Source organism: Harpegnathos saltator, unplaced genomic scaffold (assembly GCF_003227715.2).
Source record: "Harpegnathos saltator strain DR-91 unplaced genomic scaffold, Hsal_v8.6 scaffold74, whole genome shotgun sequence".
Classification (NCBI taxonomy): Eukaryota; Metazoa; Arthropoda; class Insecta; order Hymenoptera; family Formicidae; genus Harpegnathos; species Harpegnathos saltator.
In genome coordinates this window covers 527,770-546,497 of record NW_020230582.1, presented here as the reverse complement: position 1 = coordinate 546,497, position 18,728 = coordinate 527,770, and the positions used below count along the sequence as shown (strand labels likewise).

Below are 18,728 nucleotides of genomic sequence, written 5' to 3'. Positions count from 1 at the left end.
CGCGGAGGCTATTCCTCCGGGATCCATATGCTCTCTCTCCCCGGGGGGAGGGAAGATGGCACCCGGCGGCAGATCTCTGCCCATCCTCGCTCCTCTCTGTTCCTCTGTCGAAAAATCACCCGCCGAAACAGGTGGTGGACCCTTAGACGGGTTGCTACACCCGCCTTTTCGGGACTCTGAGTCCGAATACTCGGAGAAGATTGGTTTTTTGTTTATTGGAGATCTCATATTAAGTCCCACGAGTATGGCGGGAAGTGGGCGTCGACCCCAGGTAGAGCCCCCGCATTACCCGGGGTAAGGCTAGCGTGTCCCTTGCGTTCGCCAGGTGCCCAAGGTGAGGAACCACTAGCGACAGGTCACGCACCTGCCATTCATCCCATAAGCGTGGCATGCCTCAACCGTAGGATTACGTGGTGTTTTATAGAGGACCCGCCTCGCGGTCCGGCCAATTAAGGCAAGACCCCCGGCCCCAGAGACATGACCTAGGGTTACGGTGGTAGGCTACGGGTGATAGGCTAAGGTCTGCCGGGGTTGCCTGAGTCCCCTGTACCAGAGTGCCAAAGCACCCTGACCCCTCGCAATTGTGTCAGGTTATACGTCCTGACAAGTACGGGTTTGCAATCAGGGTTTTCCTTCCCCTAGAACGGTTGCCTTCACCCGGCTCACGAGCCCGTTCTGCCCGCGTAGTAAGGTCCTTTGGGCCCCACGAATGGGACTCTCCAGACTCTGTTAAAACCTGGAGGCAGCTGCCCATCCAGGAGTGTTATGGACGCTCTTAGTCTGGTACCTCTGTACAGGCCACCCCGTCATGATAGAACCTGCCAGGGGTAGAAACCCCCGCCGGTACAGCCCTGTACATCATCGGGACACGCAAGCTCCCCCACCACGACAAGGTGGCACCCACGGGGGAGGCCCAGAGTTAGGTCCTGCCCCAAAAAATCCATCTGGTGGTGGACTGACAACATCGCCGACCTCAAGCAGAAGTCAATCCACCTCAGACGGGTATTTAGGAGAGTCCGGAATGATCCGGACTCAGACCCCGAGGCCGTCCTGGCCGCCCGGTTTGATTTTTGTAAGGCTGCTGCGGCACTGAGTGATGCCATAGGGGCGGCCAGGGAAAAGGGTGGGACACCCTCCTCCAGTCGTTGGATGCGGATTCGTGGGGGCGCCCGTATAAAATGGTCATGAAGAAACTAAAGCCATGGGCGCCCCCGCTAACGGAGACGCTTGATCCCCGGTTCTTTGAGCGGGTCATGGGGACCCTCTTCCTAGTTAGGGAGGGGAGTTCCATTAGCCCGTATAGAGCACCTACCCCCGAACAACAGGGGGAGATTCCGGGGTCACTGAGGAGGAGGTGGCCGGGGTTATGAAAAGGGTCAAAAGCCGTAAGACCCCTGGACCAGACGATATCCCCAGCAGAGTCCTTACCCTGGCCTCGGGGTATATAAATGGTAGGCTTGAGGTTTTTCTCCGAAGCCCTTAGGGAAGGTAGGTTCCCCCCAGTCTGGGGGAGGGCCAATGTGGTCCTCCTCCGAAAAGAGGGCAAACCAGAGGACTCCCCCTCTGTGTACCGGCTCATATGTCTCCTCGATGAGGCGGGCAAGCTTTTAAGCGTGTCATAGCTGCCCGCCTCATGGAGCATATATCCCGGGAAGTTCCAGACCTCGATAGCGGCCAATATGGCTTCTGGGAGGGAAGGTCCATTGTGGACACAATTCTGCGCTTACGGACCCTCTCGGAGGCCATCGTGCAGGAGGGCGAGGTGGCAGTGGCTGTCTCATTAGATATAGCCAATGCATTCAACACCCTGCCCTGGGGTAAGGTGGTGGAGGCGATGAGGATCTTTTTCCGCTTCCCACTCTACCTCATGGCCGTTATCGAGGATTACTTCCGGGGTCGGCGTCTAAGTTGAAAGGACGCCGACGGCAAAGTACGTGAGAGGGGGATGAGTTGCGGGGTTCCTCAGGGGTCTGTTTTGGACCCCCTACTCTGGAACCTCGGGTACAACTCAGTCCTCCGAACTGTCCTCCTCCCGGTTGCAGCATGATATGTTAGGCGGACGACACGCTGATACTGGCCGGGGGGGATGACTGCGGGAACGACATAAGGATGGCGAATATCGCGGTGGCAGGCGCTGTACGTGCCATCCGTAGACTGGGCTTGACGGTGGCTGAAAGAAAAACTGAGGCAATTTTCTTTCACAGAAAAGGGATGAAGCCACCCCAGGCCCAGCTACGGGTGGGAAAGATCAGGGCCCCAATAGAGGCCCAGATAAAGTATCTGGGCCTCACCTTGGACGGCACCTGGTGCTTCAAGGAGCATTTTGGCCGTCTGGTCCCCCGATTAAAAGTGGTTTCTGCCAATTTGGGCAGATTAATGCCCAATATCGGGGGACCAGAATGGAAGGCTCGTCGCCTCCACGCTGGGATACTAAATTCGGTGGCTCTTTATGGAGCTCCGATATGGGTGGAGGTCTTGGCCGTCAGCCGTCCAGTGCAAGCGCTATTGCGCAAGGCGCACAGGACGGTGGCGGTCAGGATCATCCTGGTCAGGGTATTGAACAGTATCCCACGTGGCGGAGACGGCTCTGACAGGCATGCCTCCCCTGGAGCTCCTCGCCCTCATGTACTGTTCTATGTACGTGAGGAGGGGGGAGCTCCTACGAACAGAGGATGCAGGCGAGGCGCTCGCCGAAGCCATGCGACGCATGAAGCACCAGGCTCGGCAGGTTCTTCTCCAAAGATGGCAGAGATTTCTGGCGAATGCCAGATACGGGAGGAGGATTGTCCAGGCCGTCCACCTCTGTCTACCCGATTGGGTGGACAGGGCACATGGGATTTTGACATTCAGGATGACGCAGGTACTCACCGGACACGGATGTTTCGGTGAAAACCTGTGCAGGATCGGTAAGTAACGCACAGCGCACTGCCACCATTGCGATCATGGTCACGTCTCCACGCAGCACACCCTCCAGGATTGTCCGGCATGGGCGGAGGAGCGCGGAGTCTTGACCCGGGAAATAGGGAATAACCTCTCACTCCCTGCGATAGTTAACGCTATAGTAGGGTGTGAAAGGAAATGGGGAATATTCGCCTCCTTTTGTGAGGTAGTCATCTCGCAGAAGGAGGCTACGGAGGAAATCTGCAGACAGGCGGAGGGTCGGGGCCAGCGACAGAGAGGAAGAGCGCAACGCCGGCTGAGACGCGGCTCGAGGAGTAGGAGCAGGGAGGAGGACGCTGACTCCTCAGAAGAAGATACAGTTAGGAGGATGATTGCACCACCCGCCCCACCTCCGTTACCTCGGAGAAGGATACCCGTATAACGTCGGGATGCCCCCCCACCGGAAAACAACAATGCAGGGGGGGCACCACGACTGGCAGGAAGAGGGGCACCGGTAATGATGCCCCGCGCTCCGGCGAGGAGAGGAAAAGGAAGGAGGGCTGTTTCTCAGCCCCCAGATATCCGCCAGTCCCAAGAATGGGGGTCGGATGATAATAAGGGGGCAGAGAAGAGGGTGATGAATCACCTCTGAGACATCTCTCTCTCCCCCCTAGTTTTTAAAACCCACTATAGGTGGGTTGGAAGAGGAGGGGGTAGTAGATTCCCCTCGCCTCACATAGGCAGATGGGCCTGGCGGCTAGAGGATAAGATAATTCCCCTCATAACCGCCGGGCAGAAGGGTGGGGCACTGGGCGGGGGTTCCCAGTGTCCCAGCCAAACCCTCCAAACGTAGGGCGGCTGGTAGGTACGGTGGGTCAATCAGTTGCACAACGACAATATGGCGGCGCCCTGTCCGGCCGGAAACGGAGGTAGAAGCGGGTCTAAGGGCCAGCTTCCCCCTTCCCAGCCATACGGACGGGGCGTGAGGGGTGGAGGGGTAGCAGCGGTCGAAGAGGAGCTTAGGCTCCACTTCCCCCCTCCCTCCACTCCTCAGGGAAAGATGGCAGCATGCCTGGACTCGGGGCCCCGATAGCAGTCACGTAGGCACCGGGGCCCTGTGGTTAGTCCCTTCGCAGTGCCACCCGGGGAGGTTTTAGCCGGTAGGAGTCCAGCATAACCCTGGCCCTTCCCCGAGGGTCAGGGTATCCATGATGGATTTCCTCGTAAAAGAAAAAAGCCTGCAACTCAAAAAAGGGAAGAAAGCCGCCCCAGGCCCAGATCCGCGTGGGAAGAGTCAGGGTCCCGACAGAGGCCCAGATGAAGTATCTGGGCCTCATCTTGGACGGCACGGTGCTTTAAGAAACATGTGAGTCGTCTGGTCCCCCGGCTGGGAGTAATCTCAGTCAACTTGGGCAGGATAATGCCCCACGTCGGGGGACCGGACTGGAAGGCCCGTCGCCTCCACGCTGGGGTACTAAACTCGGTGGCTCTGTATGAAGCACCGATCTGGGCCGAGGATCTGGCCGTCCGTTACAAGTGCTTTTGCGAAAGGCGAACAGGGCATTGGCGGTCAGGGTCGCCCATTGTTACCGGACGGTATCCCACGTGGCGGCGACAGCCCTAGCGAGCATGCCCCCTCTCGAATTCTTAGCCCTGATATACCGCAATATGTACTACAGAAAGCGGGAGCTTGTAAGGATAGGGGGGTTGACGTAGCGCTCGCCGGGGCGTTACGAAGAATGAAGCACCAGGCTCTACAGCTCCTCCTCCAGAGATGGCAGGAGTTTATGGCAAACGCCAGGTATGGGAGGACTGTCGAGGCCGTCCAGCCCTGCCTGCAAGAGTGAGTAGGCAGGGCACACGGGACCCTGATCTTTAGAATGGCACAGGTGCTCACCGGACATGGGTGTTTCGTTGAGTACCTGTGCAGGATTGGAAAGGAGCATACAACGCACTGTCACCACTGCGAGAACGACCACGACTCCGCGTAACACACCCTACAGGACTGCCCAGCCTGGGTGGCAGAGCACGGAGTCGTGGTCAGGGAAGTGGAGTACGATCTCTCGCTCCCCGCAGTTCTGAGGAACATAGTGGGGAGAGAGAAGAAATGGGATGCATTCGCCTCCTTCTGTGAAGCGGTTGTCTCACAGAAGGAGGCTGCGGAGGAAATCCGCCGACAGGCGGAGGGGCGCGGCTGACGGCAGAGGAGGAGGAAGCGTCACAGCCGCTAGAGGACGGGGAGGAGTAGGAGCAGGGAGGGGGACATGGACTCCTCCTCCGAGGAGCCTTTAAGAAGAATGGTAAATCCACCATCCCCACCCCCTCAACCTGCTCCTCCCCCTCCAAGGGTGCCACCATCACCACGAGGAAGGGCTCCAGGGACGCCCCGAGTTGTCCACCATAGGGCATCAAGGGATACCGGAGCAAGAAGGTTGTCCAGGAGAGGAGTGGTGACGCCAGCAATGGTGGCAACATCACCGCCAACTGCCTCACCCACGGCGGTAGAAGGAACATGGAGAGGAGGGAGAACAGGAAGTGTTCTCCTTCTCCTCCTTCTCTCCGACGTCCACCGACCCCTCGTGCCGGAGTAGGATGATAGTAAGGAGGGAGAGAGTGTGATGGTGGCGTTACTACCATCAAAAGCACCTTTCCTCCTAGTCAAGACCCATTATACATATGGGCATATAGGGAGCGGTTTACAAAAAACTCCTCCCTATTTCTCCCTTACAGGGAAATGGGAGTGCCCGACGGCCAGAGGACCAAATTATTCCCCGTAACCGCCGGGCAGGAGGGTTGGGTACTGGGCGGGGATTCCCAGTACCCCAATTAACTCCTCCAGACATAGGGCGACTGGTCGAGAAGGTGGATCGACCGGTCGCACATCAATGTATTGGCGGCGTCCCGTCTGGCTGGGAACGGCGGTTTGAAGCGCAGGCTATTTGGCCGGCTTCCCCCTTCCCAGCCACAGAGGCGGGACGTGAGGGGTGCAGGGGGAGCGGTGGTTGAGGATGAGCCTCGGCTCGCTCCCCCATGTCCCAGCACCCCTCGGGGAAATGACGAAAATCGTGCATCTGGATTCGAGGCCCCGATTGCAGTTACGTAGGCACCGGGGCCCCGATCCAAGTCCTTTCGCAGCGCCACCCGGGGAGGTTTTAGCCGATAGGAGTTCGGCATAACCCTGCCCCTTCCCCGAGAGTCAGGGCATCCATGATGGATTTCTTCCTCGTCAAAAAAAAAAAAGCCTGCAACTCAATTCGTCCCCGAATTTCCTTACATCCGTATTCGGACAATATTTCCACAACAATAAAAATAAAAATCATTTTCGCCGCCCAAATTAATCTCAACCCGATACAAAAATACGCTCCTCGCACGACTTAATCTAAACTATACTAAAAGGAACTCATACCTTTGATTGCTTTCAATAAATGATACAATAGCGCTAGTTATATACAAAAATAATAAAAGTAAGAGACTATCCTCTATTCGCCGCTGCGCAACAAGGAAACGCTTTAGTCCGGCGTGATGGGCTTGATCCAAAACTTCAATTTGTCGGGTGACATTATTGTATTGAGTGGTCTGGGCTTGATGTTAAAACCGGGAATGTCCTGTATGACGTATCGATTGCGGTCTAAAACCTTCGCCACCATGTATGGGCCCCGGTAACCCGGCTTCAATTTTCGGTTCACTCCTGGCTTTATCTGCAAATTGCGTATCAATACATAGGCACCTTTATTATACTTAATCGGCTTCTTGTGTCGGCTGTTGTAATAATTTTTATTATAATTTTTAACTTTTTCCGCCGCTTGGACTGCTAAGTCTCGTGCAAATGCTCGATCTGCATCAAAATCGTTTTCGAAACCTATCCACGCTTTTACAAAATCTCGTAGGCGTTCATCAAGATTCTCGTTGATCTAGTCCTAACAATAATTTACTGGGTGTTGACTCGACCGTGGATTGTACAGTGTTATTAATAACATAGTGTACTAATGGAAGTACTTCCTTCCATTTACCCGCATCACCTGCCGCTTTGGTTAGAGAGCTCTTTAGAAATCTATTTACGCGCTCTACCATGCCGTTCGCCCACGGTGACGCGACGGCGATTTTCCGGTGTGTTATTTTATTTTGTTCAAGAAAGAAAGCGAATTCTTTCGACGTAAACGCAACTCCCTTATCGGAAATTAATTCTTTGGGCTTGCCAAGCACGGTAAACAACATACTCAGTTGATCTTCGATTTCTTTCGTGCCTGTGGATTGGGATGGGAAAAGCCATGTGTATTTCGTAAAGACGTCCACGACCACGGCTACATATTAAAAATTGTCTTCAGTCTTTTGAAGAGGCCCAAAGTGATCTACACAAAATTGATCTAACGGTCGTTTAGCACTGGGCCCGACCTGCATTGCTCCTTCCTTTACATTTGTAGATGAGTTCGCCGTCAAGCATGTCAAACAGTTCGAAATGTAGGAGAAAACGCGTTTACGCAACGAGGGGAACCAATAGGTAATACCCCGTATAGTTTTTTCGGCTCCGCAGTGAGCCATTTCGTCGTGATATACTCTAATAATGTTGGTCACCATCGCTTCTGGTATCACGAACCTTGACCGTTCTGTCCCCTTGCGGTACACCAATCCGTCGATCAACATGAATTTATCATTATCTTTGTATTCCAACTCCCTGGCAATATCTTTAAATCGCGCATCCTGCAATTGTCTGAACTCAAGAGTTCTTTCAAGAGGAAGAGAGTTTACATATAAAATTCTACGACTCAAGGCATCCACATGTCCTATGTTCCTGCTTGCTCTATGTACAATGTTGAATTTATAATTTTGTAATAACAAGATCCATCGTGCAATACGTGGATTTAAGTTTGCCTTGTTTACCTCATGAACAAGTACATTACAATCAGTGACAATAGTGAATTCCATCCCGTACACATATATGTGAAATCTTTCGATGGCTTTGACTATCACCAACATCTCGAGCTCAAAACTACAATAATTGGACTGTGCTTGGTTCGTCGCATTACTAAAGTACGCGATCGGTAGCCATGCCCCGGATGACTGCTTCTGGAGCAGAATGGCTCCCAAGCCCTGGGCGCTGGCATCAGTGTGCAATTGTGTTTCCGCTTTTGGATTGTACAACCGAAGGACTGGATATGCAGTAAGTTCTTTTTTAATCCCTAAAATGCGCTAAGACAATTTTGATCAAATCCAAATTCCACTGTTTTTTTTCAACAAATTATATAGTAGTCTTGCTTTCAGCGCAAAATTTTGGATGAACCGGCGAAAGTAACTCGCTAGCCCCAAAAATTGTTGAACCTCGTGTACGGTTTTGGGCTGGGGAAACTTTTCAACTGCTTCGACATGTCGCTGACTCAAGGTAATTCTCGTTCTATTAATCACGTATCCTAAGTATTCGATACTGCTTTTAAAGAACTGGCATTTTTTATAATTTACTTCAAACCCGTATCTTAGAGTAATCAAAACCTCGCTTAGAGTTTACAAATTATCGTCGACCAATTCTGAAGGTATCAGAATGTCGCCTATATATACAATGATCTTCTCAGTTCTAATCAACGGCTGCAAAATTTGTGCTATTCTCCTTTGGAATTCAGCGGGCGATTCTGAGAAACCAAATGGAAGTCGTTTGAACTCAAACTGACCATCTGGTGTCGAAAACGCAAAAAATTTCGTATGATCTGGATGGACTTTAATTTGGTGGCCATCCTTCAAATCGAGCAAAGTAAATACTGATTTATTACTTAATTGTATTAGGCAATCTTCTATGCGCGAAAACGGATATTTTTGTTTATTGACTTTCGCGTTTAACGGCCGGAGATCTACGCAGAGTCTCATTTCACCAGTTCTCTTTCTTACAGCTACAATACGAGCGCAGAATGAAGAAACGCTCGGCTGGATTATGTCTCGCTTTAACAAGTCGGTTAAATCCCGTATCTGTTTACGTTCCGCGAGCGCTAAGCGACGCGGCGCATAGGCGTTTCATCCTTCAAATGAATAGAAACCGTATAATTATCTTCGACCAATTGCACCTTTCTCTCATTAATATCTATAATCAATTCTTTTAACTCTTGCTTGGCTTTGTTTCCGTAATCTACTTGACTCTCCTCGATCACTTCTAACATTTTCCCCACGATCGATCGATCTTCGTACGTATCGATCTGTAACAACATGCTTGCGAACCTCTCTAACCTTGGTGATGCTTGTGCTTTATTCGCTCGACAGATCAGCGTCACATTGTTATCAAGCAAGAAATCTCGGCCTAAAATCACGTCACCTTCAAACGCTTTTTCCGCTATTATATTAACATTGATACTTTTATACGATTTTCCCGGTATTTTTTCTATTTGGAGTTTTACCTTGCTTTGTCCTAATATTTCTACTGTGTGATTGTTTAATGTTTGATAACTTTTTTGCGAGTCGGGTCTCGTTATAACGCATTGTTTGCGAAGCCTTTGTAATATGTTAGTTTTAACAAAGGACACAGGACTGCCTGTATCGAGTAACGCCATTAACTTTGTATAACTGTTGTTAACTTTACAAATTGAAATAAATGGTTCTGTTATTTCTAACCTTGTTTCCTCTGATCCCGACATTCTGATCGGCGCTACCTGAGACCTCGGCCTCTGTGTTGTAAACTCCACTGTTGTAGCCCTCGGATATTTTGGGTTCTCTCTGTCCTTTAGTTGCGGACACTCTGGACGTCGACGACCAGGCTTCTTGCAGTAAAAACAAATGATCCTTGTATCCTTGCAGTTTCAATGCGTATGTCCCTTTCTGCCGCAGTTACGGCATTTTTCTATCTCCGTCCACGGACGAACCTGAGTTAGCGGTCGCCTCTCTAGTTGCAATATTCCTTCGGAAATCTGCGTCATCCGATCGAAAAATTGATCTAACGGCATAGACGGTAACGACAATGCTGCTGCTCGGATCGGACTTTATAGTATTCCGCCGATTATCAAATTAATCTTATCTGCATCGGGCAAATTAAGCCGATGCATTAGGCGCAGTTTATCTGCCGCTGGTTGAACGTTTCTTTGGTTGTATTCCAGCTGCGCGCTTCTCTTTTCTTCATAGCCGCGAAGAAAGGAATTGCTCGGTCGAACATTGCGGTAATCTCTTCTTTCGATCCCGTTCACGTCTCTAACGCTCGTCTGGTCTGCACGTTGTACCAATTTCTAGCCTCCTTGATCAACTTACTAGATGACGCTAACAAAATTATCTCGTCTGTCGCGCGATGTATTCTCGCGACTTGCTCGACTCGTTGCACCCATATACGCACGCATTCATCTTCCGTCGCTCCGAACCTCGGTATTTGCGTGCTCATTGTCGCTATCGCGTTGGCAGGAAAAACTGACCTTAGACCTGGAACAAGATTCTCTTCGCTCGCTATATTTTCCGAAATCATCCTCGACCCGGACGCTTCCTCTGACAACGGCCTAGAGCCGCCCGCCGCCTCATTCGAACGGGCCTGCTCCACGACTGGTGGTGCGTTGCGGTTGGCTAACAACAGCATTTGCTGCGCCAACTGCTGCTGTTGTTGCATGCACGCTTGAACCGTGTTCATCACCTGTGTCAGTACGTCCGCTGTCACGGCCTAATCTGGTCCATCTGCGAGCGGGTGTACCCCGGATGACGTTGTCGCTAGCGGTCCCATCGTTGACGATCGCTCCATTGCGTCGATCATTGCACTCCTTTCCCAATGCGAAAGGATTGCGTCCATGAGATCCTCTCTATCGTTGGTCCCTTGTAGGTGCAGCTTCGCTGCCTCCGCTCTTAACTGCTTCATTGTCATCACCTCTAATCTAATACGGTCCATCTCACCAATCTCCTCGGAGTTGAGTCTGCGACTCCTCGTTATCACATACATCCGTGCTTCCGCTCGTGAGTTTCTAGCTGTCGCTCTCTTTAGGTCGCACGTAAATTCGGTTCAACCCGAGATTCTAATCGCCTAACGCGAGCTTCTAATCCCTCACCGCGTGATTCTTCTATCCCACTTCTGACTTAATTATGTAATATATTTATTAAAATCTATTCGGAAATTTAACCTACCACCCCTTCGTGTGATGTTCCGAAAAACGATAGGAAATATGATGAGATCGGTTTGTCAGGATACTCACTACAAACTTCAACTGATACTCAATTATCATCTAATACTTCAATTACGCTACAGTTGTGTGAAGTAACCGCATGTACAAACTAAAGGAAATAAACGACCGACGCAAATTGCGAAATACAAAATACATTGAAATATCTATAACAAAAGGAAGTATGCCTGCGGAACAAAACGTAGCGACTCAAACGCACTGACGAATTGTTTGTTACTTGCTCCTCAATCTAATCTAGCCCACGTCTCGCAATGGTGTCGGAAGCTAACGGCCAAAAAGCCCCGATCCTTTTGTCTTTGCCTCTTTTATTCGCGATTCTTCTCCGTTCAATCCTTTGTTGTCTGTTCTTTCTTTTCCCTCTTTGTTTACTTGTTTTCTACATCCGCCGATTAGGTCAACCGTGTGTCATGATTACGATATTGTTTTTGTTATGCCTCTACCGCATGACAATAAAGTTTCTTACAGGATAATGAAAAAACACAGCACACATAAAACGACGAACTGTGAGTTGCGCGCAACAGAAACATAATGGCCGCGTTCAGTAGAACAAAGTGATCAGAGAGCGCTTAGTGATTATTGTCTGTGATTGGAGCATTCTTTTAGATTCTTCATAGACCTAGAAGTATTTACCAATCAGGAGCGAGATTCAGTGGAAAATCTAGTAATATTGTCCAACTGTTGAGTCTGTTGAATGCAGCCAACGAGATAGTCCTGCGCGAGCGCGCGGGAGAGAGGTGGCGCGCGCGCTCGCTTTTCGCTCTGGCTGGAATATGAACTGTTGGAGAGTGCATGTACAGAAGACACTACTCTAATATCCATCCGGACGAGACCACAGAGGATAGTTTAATGAATCGCATATTCATCTGCGATTCGCTTTACAGGCGCAATGAAACTGAATGGATTGTTTTGAATACAAATGGTGACAAAAAACAAGAAATTTAAGAAATGAATTCTTTGAACAATAACAAAAGCGATCGTGGAATAAATGAAGCAAACTTCTGTTATCTGCTTTTAAAGCTGGTTTACATAAAAAAAAATTGTCTTTTACCTGATGGAATTAAAAGAGAATTGTCTTATGAGCTGCTGTCCAACAACTAAATCATTGGACAAGTATTGCGTTCAACTGAATATGCTGAATACAGAAATTGCCAAAAACTGTCATTACAGACCCAAAAAAAATTGTTAGAATTTGGGTGGAATATTTTGTCTCACCCATCATATTCATCCGACATTGCCTTTTTCGATAATTACCTTTTTCGCTCATTATAGAATTATTAATCTTATTATGTCCTTGAAGGTATAAACTTCGCTTCTTCAGAAGAAGTGAAAAATTACTCGCAATATCTCTTTGTTAGAAAAATGTTTTTTGAAAGAATTATGAAATTACATAAAAAAATAACAAAAAATTATCGAATAAAATGACACATATATCATTGAATAAAATTACACAGATCTACAAAAAATGGGATCATGATTGTTGTTGGGCAGCTGGGGGTCGTTTCCCAAGTAATTTTCTGCGTAGAATCCGAATCCGAGGTCAGAATTGACCCATCACGTCAGGATTTTGAAATATTTGAAGATATATACTCGAGAAATGGCTTTTTGGGCTACTTTTGAGGTTATGTATAGGACGCACAAAATTTTTTAGCTCTTTTCTTCTAATTACATCATTTAGTACTACTCTTTCCCTTCAAAATGAGCTGTCGAATGGTCATCTACTCAGATCGACCCCAAACCTATTATAATAGGGAAACATATTATAATAGGTTTGGGGTTGATCCGAGATCAGATTCGTAATCAGCGACCCCAAAAACCCATATATACAGTTTTCAGTCCAGGTTTTCGGGTTTATAGTTAAAAGTTTACAGGTTTAATATGAATGCTCATGAGGTTGTTGGGCTATAACGGCGCAGGGTTTGGAATTCATCATGTTATCTTAAAATGGCCGTAACTTTGCAAGGAAAAATCGTAGATGACCATTTGACAGCTCATTTTGAAGGGAAAGACTAGTACTAAATGATGCAATTAGAAGAAAAGAGCTAATAAATTTTGTGCGTCCTATACATAACCTCAAAAGTAGCCCAAAAAGCCATTTTTCGAGTATATAACCTCAAATATCTCAAAATCCTGACGTGATGGGCCAATTCTGACCTCGGATTCGGATTCTACACAGAAAATTACTTAGGAAACGACCCCCAGCTGCCCAACAACAAAACCTTGTAGATCTATGTTATTTTTAATAAGAATAAAAATCATTTCAATCTTGTTTAAAATCCGCACAAACTTATGGATCAATCTAATACAATAATGAATATTTATATAAAGGAAAACTTTTAAAATTTAAAAGAAATTTGATATATGTGTAATTTAAAGAATATTATTCAAAATTTTATTTTTTGTTTTAAAAGATTTTGTATATAATTTATTAAATTAAATATCTATAAATAATCGAAAGATAGCAATAAATCGATGACATGTATAGATGTGAATAAACTTCGAGAGGCAGACCTTGAGAAATAGAAATGAGCAAACATAAATTAATCAATTACTATTTTTCGCTTGTGATAAACTTTTCTTCCTGTAGCTCCTTGTGTTTTATGTCTTCGGACCTATTGACTTAAAGAGACGAAGAATTACATGTATCTAGATTGATTAGCAGATATGGCAGATTTGAATCTGACCAATATTGTATCACTTTATTATTTGTCATGAAAAAAGAGAAACATGTAGGATATATAGGGAACATATAAGTCAATAAAATAATCAAAGCTTAAACTAATTTTTCCAATAAATATAAACAATGTACAGAAGTGAATCAAGTAAATAATCAATCAAACTAAAGTAAAAATACATTGTATTTTAAAGAAGCTTGGATCAGTTTTTACATAGGTCGATCCTCTCTATCGTTATGAGGGGAACAGGAGCTTATAAGAAGTAAATAAACAAAAATGCATAATTATTAACGGGATATAAAGAGACGATTATTGTACAGAAACGCCTAATAGTACATAATAATTAATTACCTTTTAAAATGAAACCATGTTCGTTTGCTGCATTTCCAAAAGCACTTTTCCGGTATAGAAAAGAATCACAGATTTCTAAACTAAGCTTTCCATTTTTTCCATACGAAGAAGTACAATCGACGAATTAGTTTGAAAAATATCACTTGTATCTAATCTCATTGACGATCTGTAGCTTATGAGAATAAAATGTACGTAAAATGTGTACAACATTTTACACAGTTTACTAAATAATTCTTTTAATCCCCATTGACGTGTTAAAGGTTAAAAATATTCTAAAACAAATTTTTCTGGAACCAATCATTGGTAAAAATTATTTTGCGACGAGATTCAATTGTAATCGTCAACTATACGCTTCAATTAGCAGGCACACTCACCTGCCGCATAGAACATAAATATATTATTAATTTTGTATAACGCTTTATCATTTCTCTTTTTTCTTCTTATCGCATTTTTTTTTTATTGACGAGTAGAAATTAAGAATTTTTTAATTTTTATCAAGAGCTTCAGAATCTAGAAGAACTTGAAGGAAAATTACTCGACGTCGTAGCCTGTTATAATAATCTATTTCGGTTCGTGAAAATTAGGTGCGATCGCAATGGTTGCAACATCGACAAGAAATATACGCAACAATTTTTTTCGCCAAAACCGCGACAATCCCAAAGGTCTGATCGTAGTGTACGTTAGTGATAAACTTTCCAGGCTCACTCCTTCTTAATTGTAAAATCCCGCACGGACTCGATGATCTGGTCTTCCAGTGCGGTTGTTAGCTGCGTTATTTAACATGCGCAGTCGCAAGCACAACGACGTACGCGTTTCTCACGGTGATGAAGGAAGACGTCGTCGGGTACAGAGCGCACAGAACGTGGTTGTACAACTATGAAAAAAAAGAATAATCAAATATTTAATTATTATTATTTACTCACAACTTAATAACTATATATGTCGTGTACAGTGTGCTTCATAATTTATATTCAATGTCCATAGCGCCATTTTTTAAAGAAAATTTATTCTTTTTTTAGCAAACATGTCAAAGCATTGATAATGTATAAAAGAGCGAATCTTCTCATGAACTAAACTTCGAGTACTAAATGATTTTCATCGAATAATTTCAAGAGGACTTTATTTCAACAGAATTTTCATTAAAATATTTGTTTCAAAAGTAAGTTATAATATAATATATTAAGAATTAGGAAGTCACTATAAATAATAACCTTCCCTGACGTTTTCATTAAAAAAAAAGCTGTCAAAAATTGTCATGTACAGTGCTGTGTAAGCGAACGAGAATTACTAGGTGCGCAACTAAGTTTCCGGATTTCATATATGGATAACACTAACGACACATGTAGTCGATATACATGTCTGAAGTTGTTTTTATAGCTTGGATCTGTTAACAATAACCAGTCGTAATACCAACACATATTGCAACGCAAAAATATTTTGTCTAATAACAAAGATGTCGAGTTTTGTGCCAAATAAACAGCATTTGCGGGAAGCTTTGCTTTTCTGCTTTAACTTGAAAAAAAGTGCAGCTGAAGCACGTCGTTTGCTTGAGGAGGCCTACGACGAACATGCACCATCGAAAACTATCTGTGAAGATTGGTTTAAACGCTTCAGAAGTGGCGATTTCGACACTGAGGACAAGGAGCACTCCGGAAGACCAAAAACAATTGAGGACGCCGATCTGCAAGCGTTATTGGATGAAGATAATACGCAAACACAAGATCAATTTGCGGAGACATTAAACATGACTCGCCAAGGTATTTCCAAACGTTTACATGCCATGGAAAAAATTCAAAAGGAAGGAAAATGGATGCCGCATGAGTTGATTGAGAGACAGATGGAAAATCGAAGAGCCATTTCCGAAATTTTGCTTTTGCGGCATGAAAGAAAGAGTTTCCTACATCGAATTGTTACTGGCGATGAGAAGTGGATATATTTCGAGAATCCCAAACGCAAAAAATCGTGGTTTTCACCTGGCGAAGCATCAACATTGACGGCATGGCCAAATCGCTTCGGAAAGAAGACAATGCTTTGCGTTTGGTGGGACCAAAAAGGAATCGTGTACTATGAGCTGCTGAAACTGGGCGAAACTGTCAATGGGCATCGCTGCCGACAACAACTGATCAATTTGAACCATGCATTGCTGGAAAAACGGCCAGAATGGGACAGGAGACACGAACGAATGATATTGCAGCACGACAACGCTCCATGCCGTCGCACTTCCATCGTCCAGGACACCATCAAAACGCTGAAATGGGATCTGCTACCGCACCCGCCGTATTCGCCAGACCTAGCCCCTTCCGATTATCACTTGTTCCGATCGATGGCGCATGGCTTGGCTGGGCAACACTTGGTCAATTTCGAAGAAGTGCAAAATTGGTTGGATGAATGGTTTCGGTCCAAAGACGCGTCGTTTTATCGTCGCGGTATTCATGTATTGCCAGAGAGATGGCAAAAATGTGTAACTAGCGAGGGACGATATTTTGAGTAAACCATTTTTTATATTTTTCTTGAAATTTTCCATTTTTCATTGATCAAAAAAACCCGGAAACTTAGTTGCGCACCTAGTACAAAACACTTCGTATATTTTAATCTTTAGTTATTCTATATAAAGTAAAATCTTGGAAAAACGAAAGAAATAAAGTTTTATTTACAGTGTGGGCGTGTTTCATGCACAGGTTGTTGTTGCTGCTGTTGTTGCTGCTGCTGTTGCTGAATCATCATGTGCGCTGCCTGATGTTGATCGACCTGCTGTCGTGGCTCAGCTTGTTGCTCTGTAGACTGACCGTCAGTCACTTCAGCACGAGCTTCTACTGGTACTTCCAAAGATTCGACCGGTCTTAGAGCAAATCTCGGAACTGGGAAAGCGCGACCTTCCACGACCTAAAATTTCAAAAACAACTTTTATCAGTTAAATTTAATTTATCTTACTCTATGGTATTTATACTTTTCCGTATTGCCGCCCCTATTGTTTTGTCGTATTATAAAAATATTTACCGAAAGATATTACGTGAGAACATTTGATTAAGGTTGATTTTTTACGAACCAATAGTTTTAAATTTTTCTCTCAACCAATCTGTAAGAATTTATTTACTTTACAGCAATATTGCATATTTATATTTATTTCAATATTTAAATATTTAATTAATGCAACTATATTTATAATGATATAATTGTAATAAAAAAATATATTATTAATAATTAAAAAAATTTTATATGCAGTTTCCAAAAATAAGAGTCGGTTTCAAAAAAATTGGCAGCGATGGGATTCGAACCCACGCCTCCGAAGAGACTGGTGCCTTAAACCAGCGCCTTAGACCGCTCGGCCACGCTACCATATATTATTCCCTGGGCACTGTGATACCTAGTGAATTCAATTATTAAGACAAATGTCGGTATTGTTATTAATATAATATTATATATTAATTGTATTATTATATAATTAACACATTAAATACTATGGTAACCACCGATGACCGATATTAGGCTATTAATATATCTTGTTATAAGTTAAAATAATATATAAAATATAATTAATCCATAAAAATTTATTGTGAGATTAATATATGAAAATAGATATTAGCCATAATGTGTAAATTTATTAGTAAAGAGAGAGATTACTATAAAAGTTTATAACCGAAATATACAGGATGTATCTAAAAGTATGTTACAAATTGTAAGGGCGTATTCTAAAGGTCAAAATAAGAAAAGAAGTTCCTATAAACATAAGTCCAAAAATGTTTTCCCTCCGAGTTATAGCCCCCTAAAGTTGGGGGGAAAAAGATCGCCGAAATTTTGCACAGCGTAATAATTAATAGTGATCTCGATACTGACCTTTATTTTTATTTGTGACCTTTATTTGTGATTTTGACAATTTAGTCCTATTTTGAAAGGAGATATGGAGGGAGGTGCTAATTTTCAAATGGCCATATTCTTTTATTTTTCGAAAAATTTTAGGAATAGCTTTTTGAACGTTTTTTTCTCCTAAATCAAATGGTTTCATTCATTTTTCGGAAGGAAAGTATTTTTAGACTCATATTTATAGGAACACTTCTTTTCTTATTTTGACTCCTTGAGAATACGCCCTTAAAATTTGTAACATACTTTTAGATGCACCCTGTATATCGACATACATTCATTTATTAACCTTTAATTTCATATGTACCATTTATATCTTAAGTAACTAAAATTTATTATTTAGAAGTTTAATATTTAAGTTTCTTGGCAAAGCTTATTATATTTCTTAGAATATAATAAATAAAATAAAATGAAATAAAATAAAATAAAAAATAACTCTACTATGTGTGTGCGTGTGCGTGTGTGTGTGCGTGTGCGTGTGCGTGCGAGCGTGCGCGCGCGTGTGTGTGTGTGTGTATGTGTGCGTGTGTGTGTATGTGTGATAGTTTATTTCAATAAATTATATATTATATATTAAAAAGCAAGATAAAATTGAAAAGAATTTATACTAACACAAGCTAAGTAAATGTACTGAATTCTGCCACTGTCTCGAATTACGCCACTGACTCGAATTACGTCACCTTAGTTTGTTCTATGCATGTAATAAAACATAGCTGAGTAAAAATGTCTAAAAATTACCAGAAAGAAGTCATAGTGTGTCAAATGGCTCCGCTAAAATAAATATACAAAAACATAATGTGATTTTCTGTGAAAACCAATTTCAAAAGCTTATATCAAAGATTTG

General features: G+C 44.5%; 1 protein-coding gene and 1 non-coding gene across 2 annotated transcripts in view; both read right to left on the bottom strand.

Moving 5' to 3' along the window:
* Nucleotides 1–13,672: 13,672 nt before the first annotated feature.
* LOC105183961 (putative uncharacterized protein DDB_G0271606) overlaps nt 13,673–18,728 on the bottom strand; it is a 51,640-nt gene continuing 46,584 nt past the window's right edge. The window contains exons 8-9 of the mRNA XM_011142474.3: nt 16,681–16,909; nt 13,673–14,900 (exon numbers count right to left, since the gene is read on the bottom strand). Of these exons, the coding sequence (XP_011140776.1) occupies nt 14,803–14,900; nt 16,681–16,909 (327 nt within the window). The 3' untranslated portion in view covers nt 13,673–14,802. The remainder of the gene's footprint in view (nt 14,901–16,680; nt 16,910–18,728) is intronic.
* On the bottom strand, nt 17,281–17,362 carry TRNAL-AAG (transfer RNA leucine (anticodon AAG)). The gene has a single exon. It is a non-coding gene; the product is annotated as a tRNA-Leu (tRNA).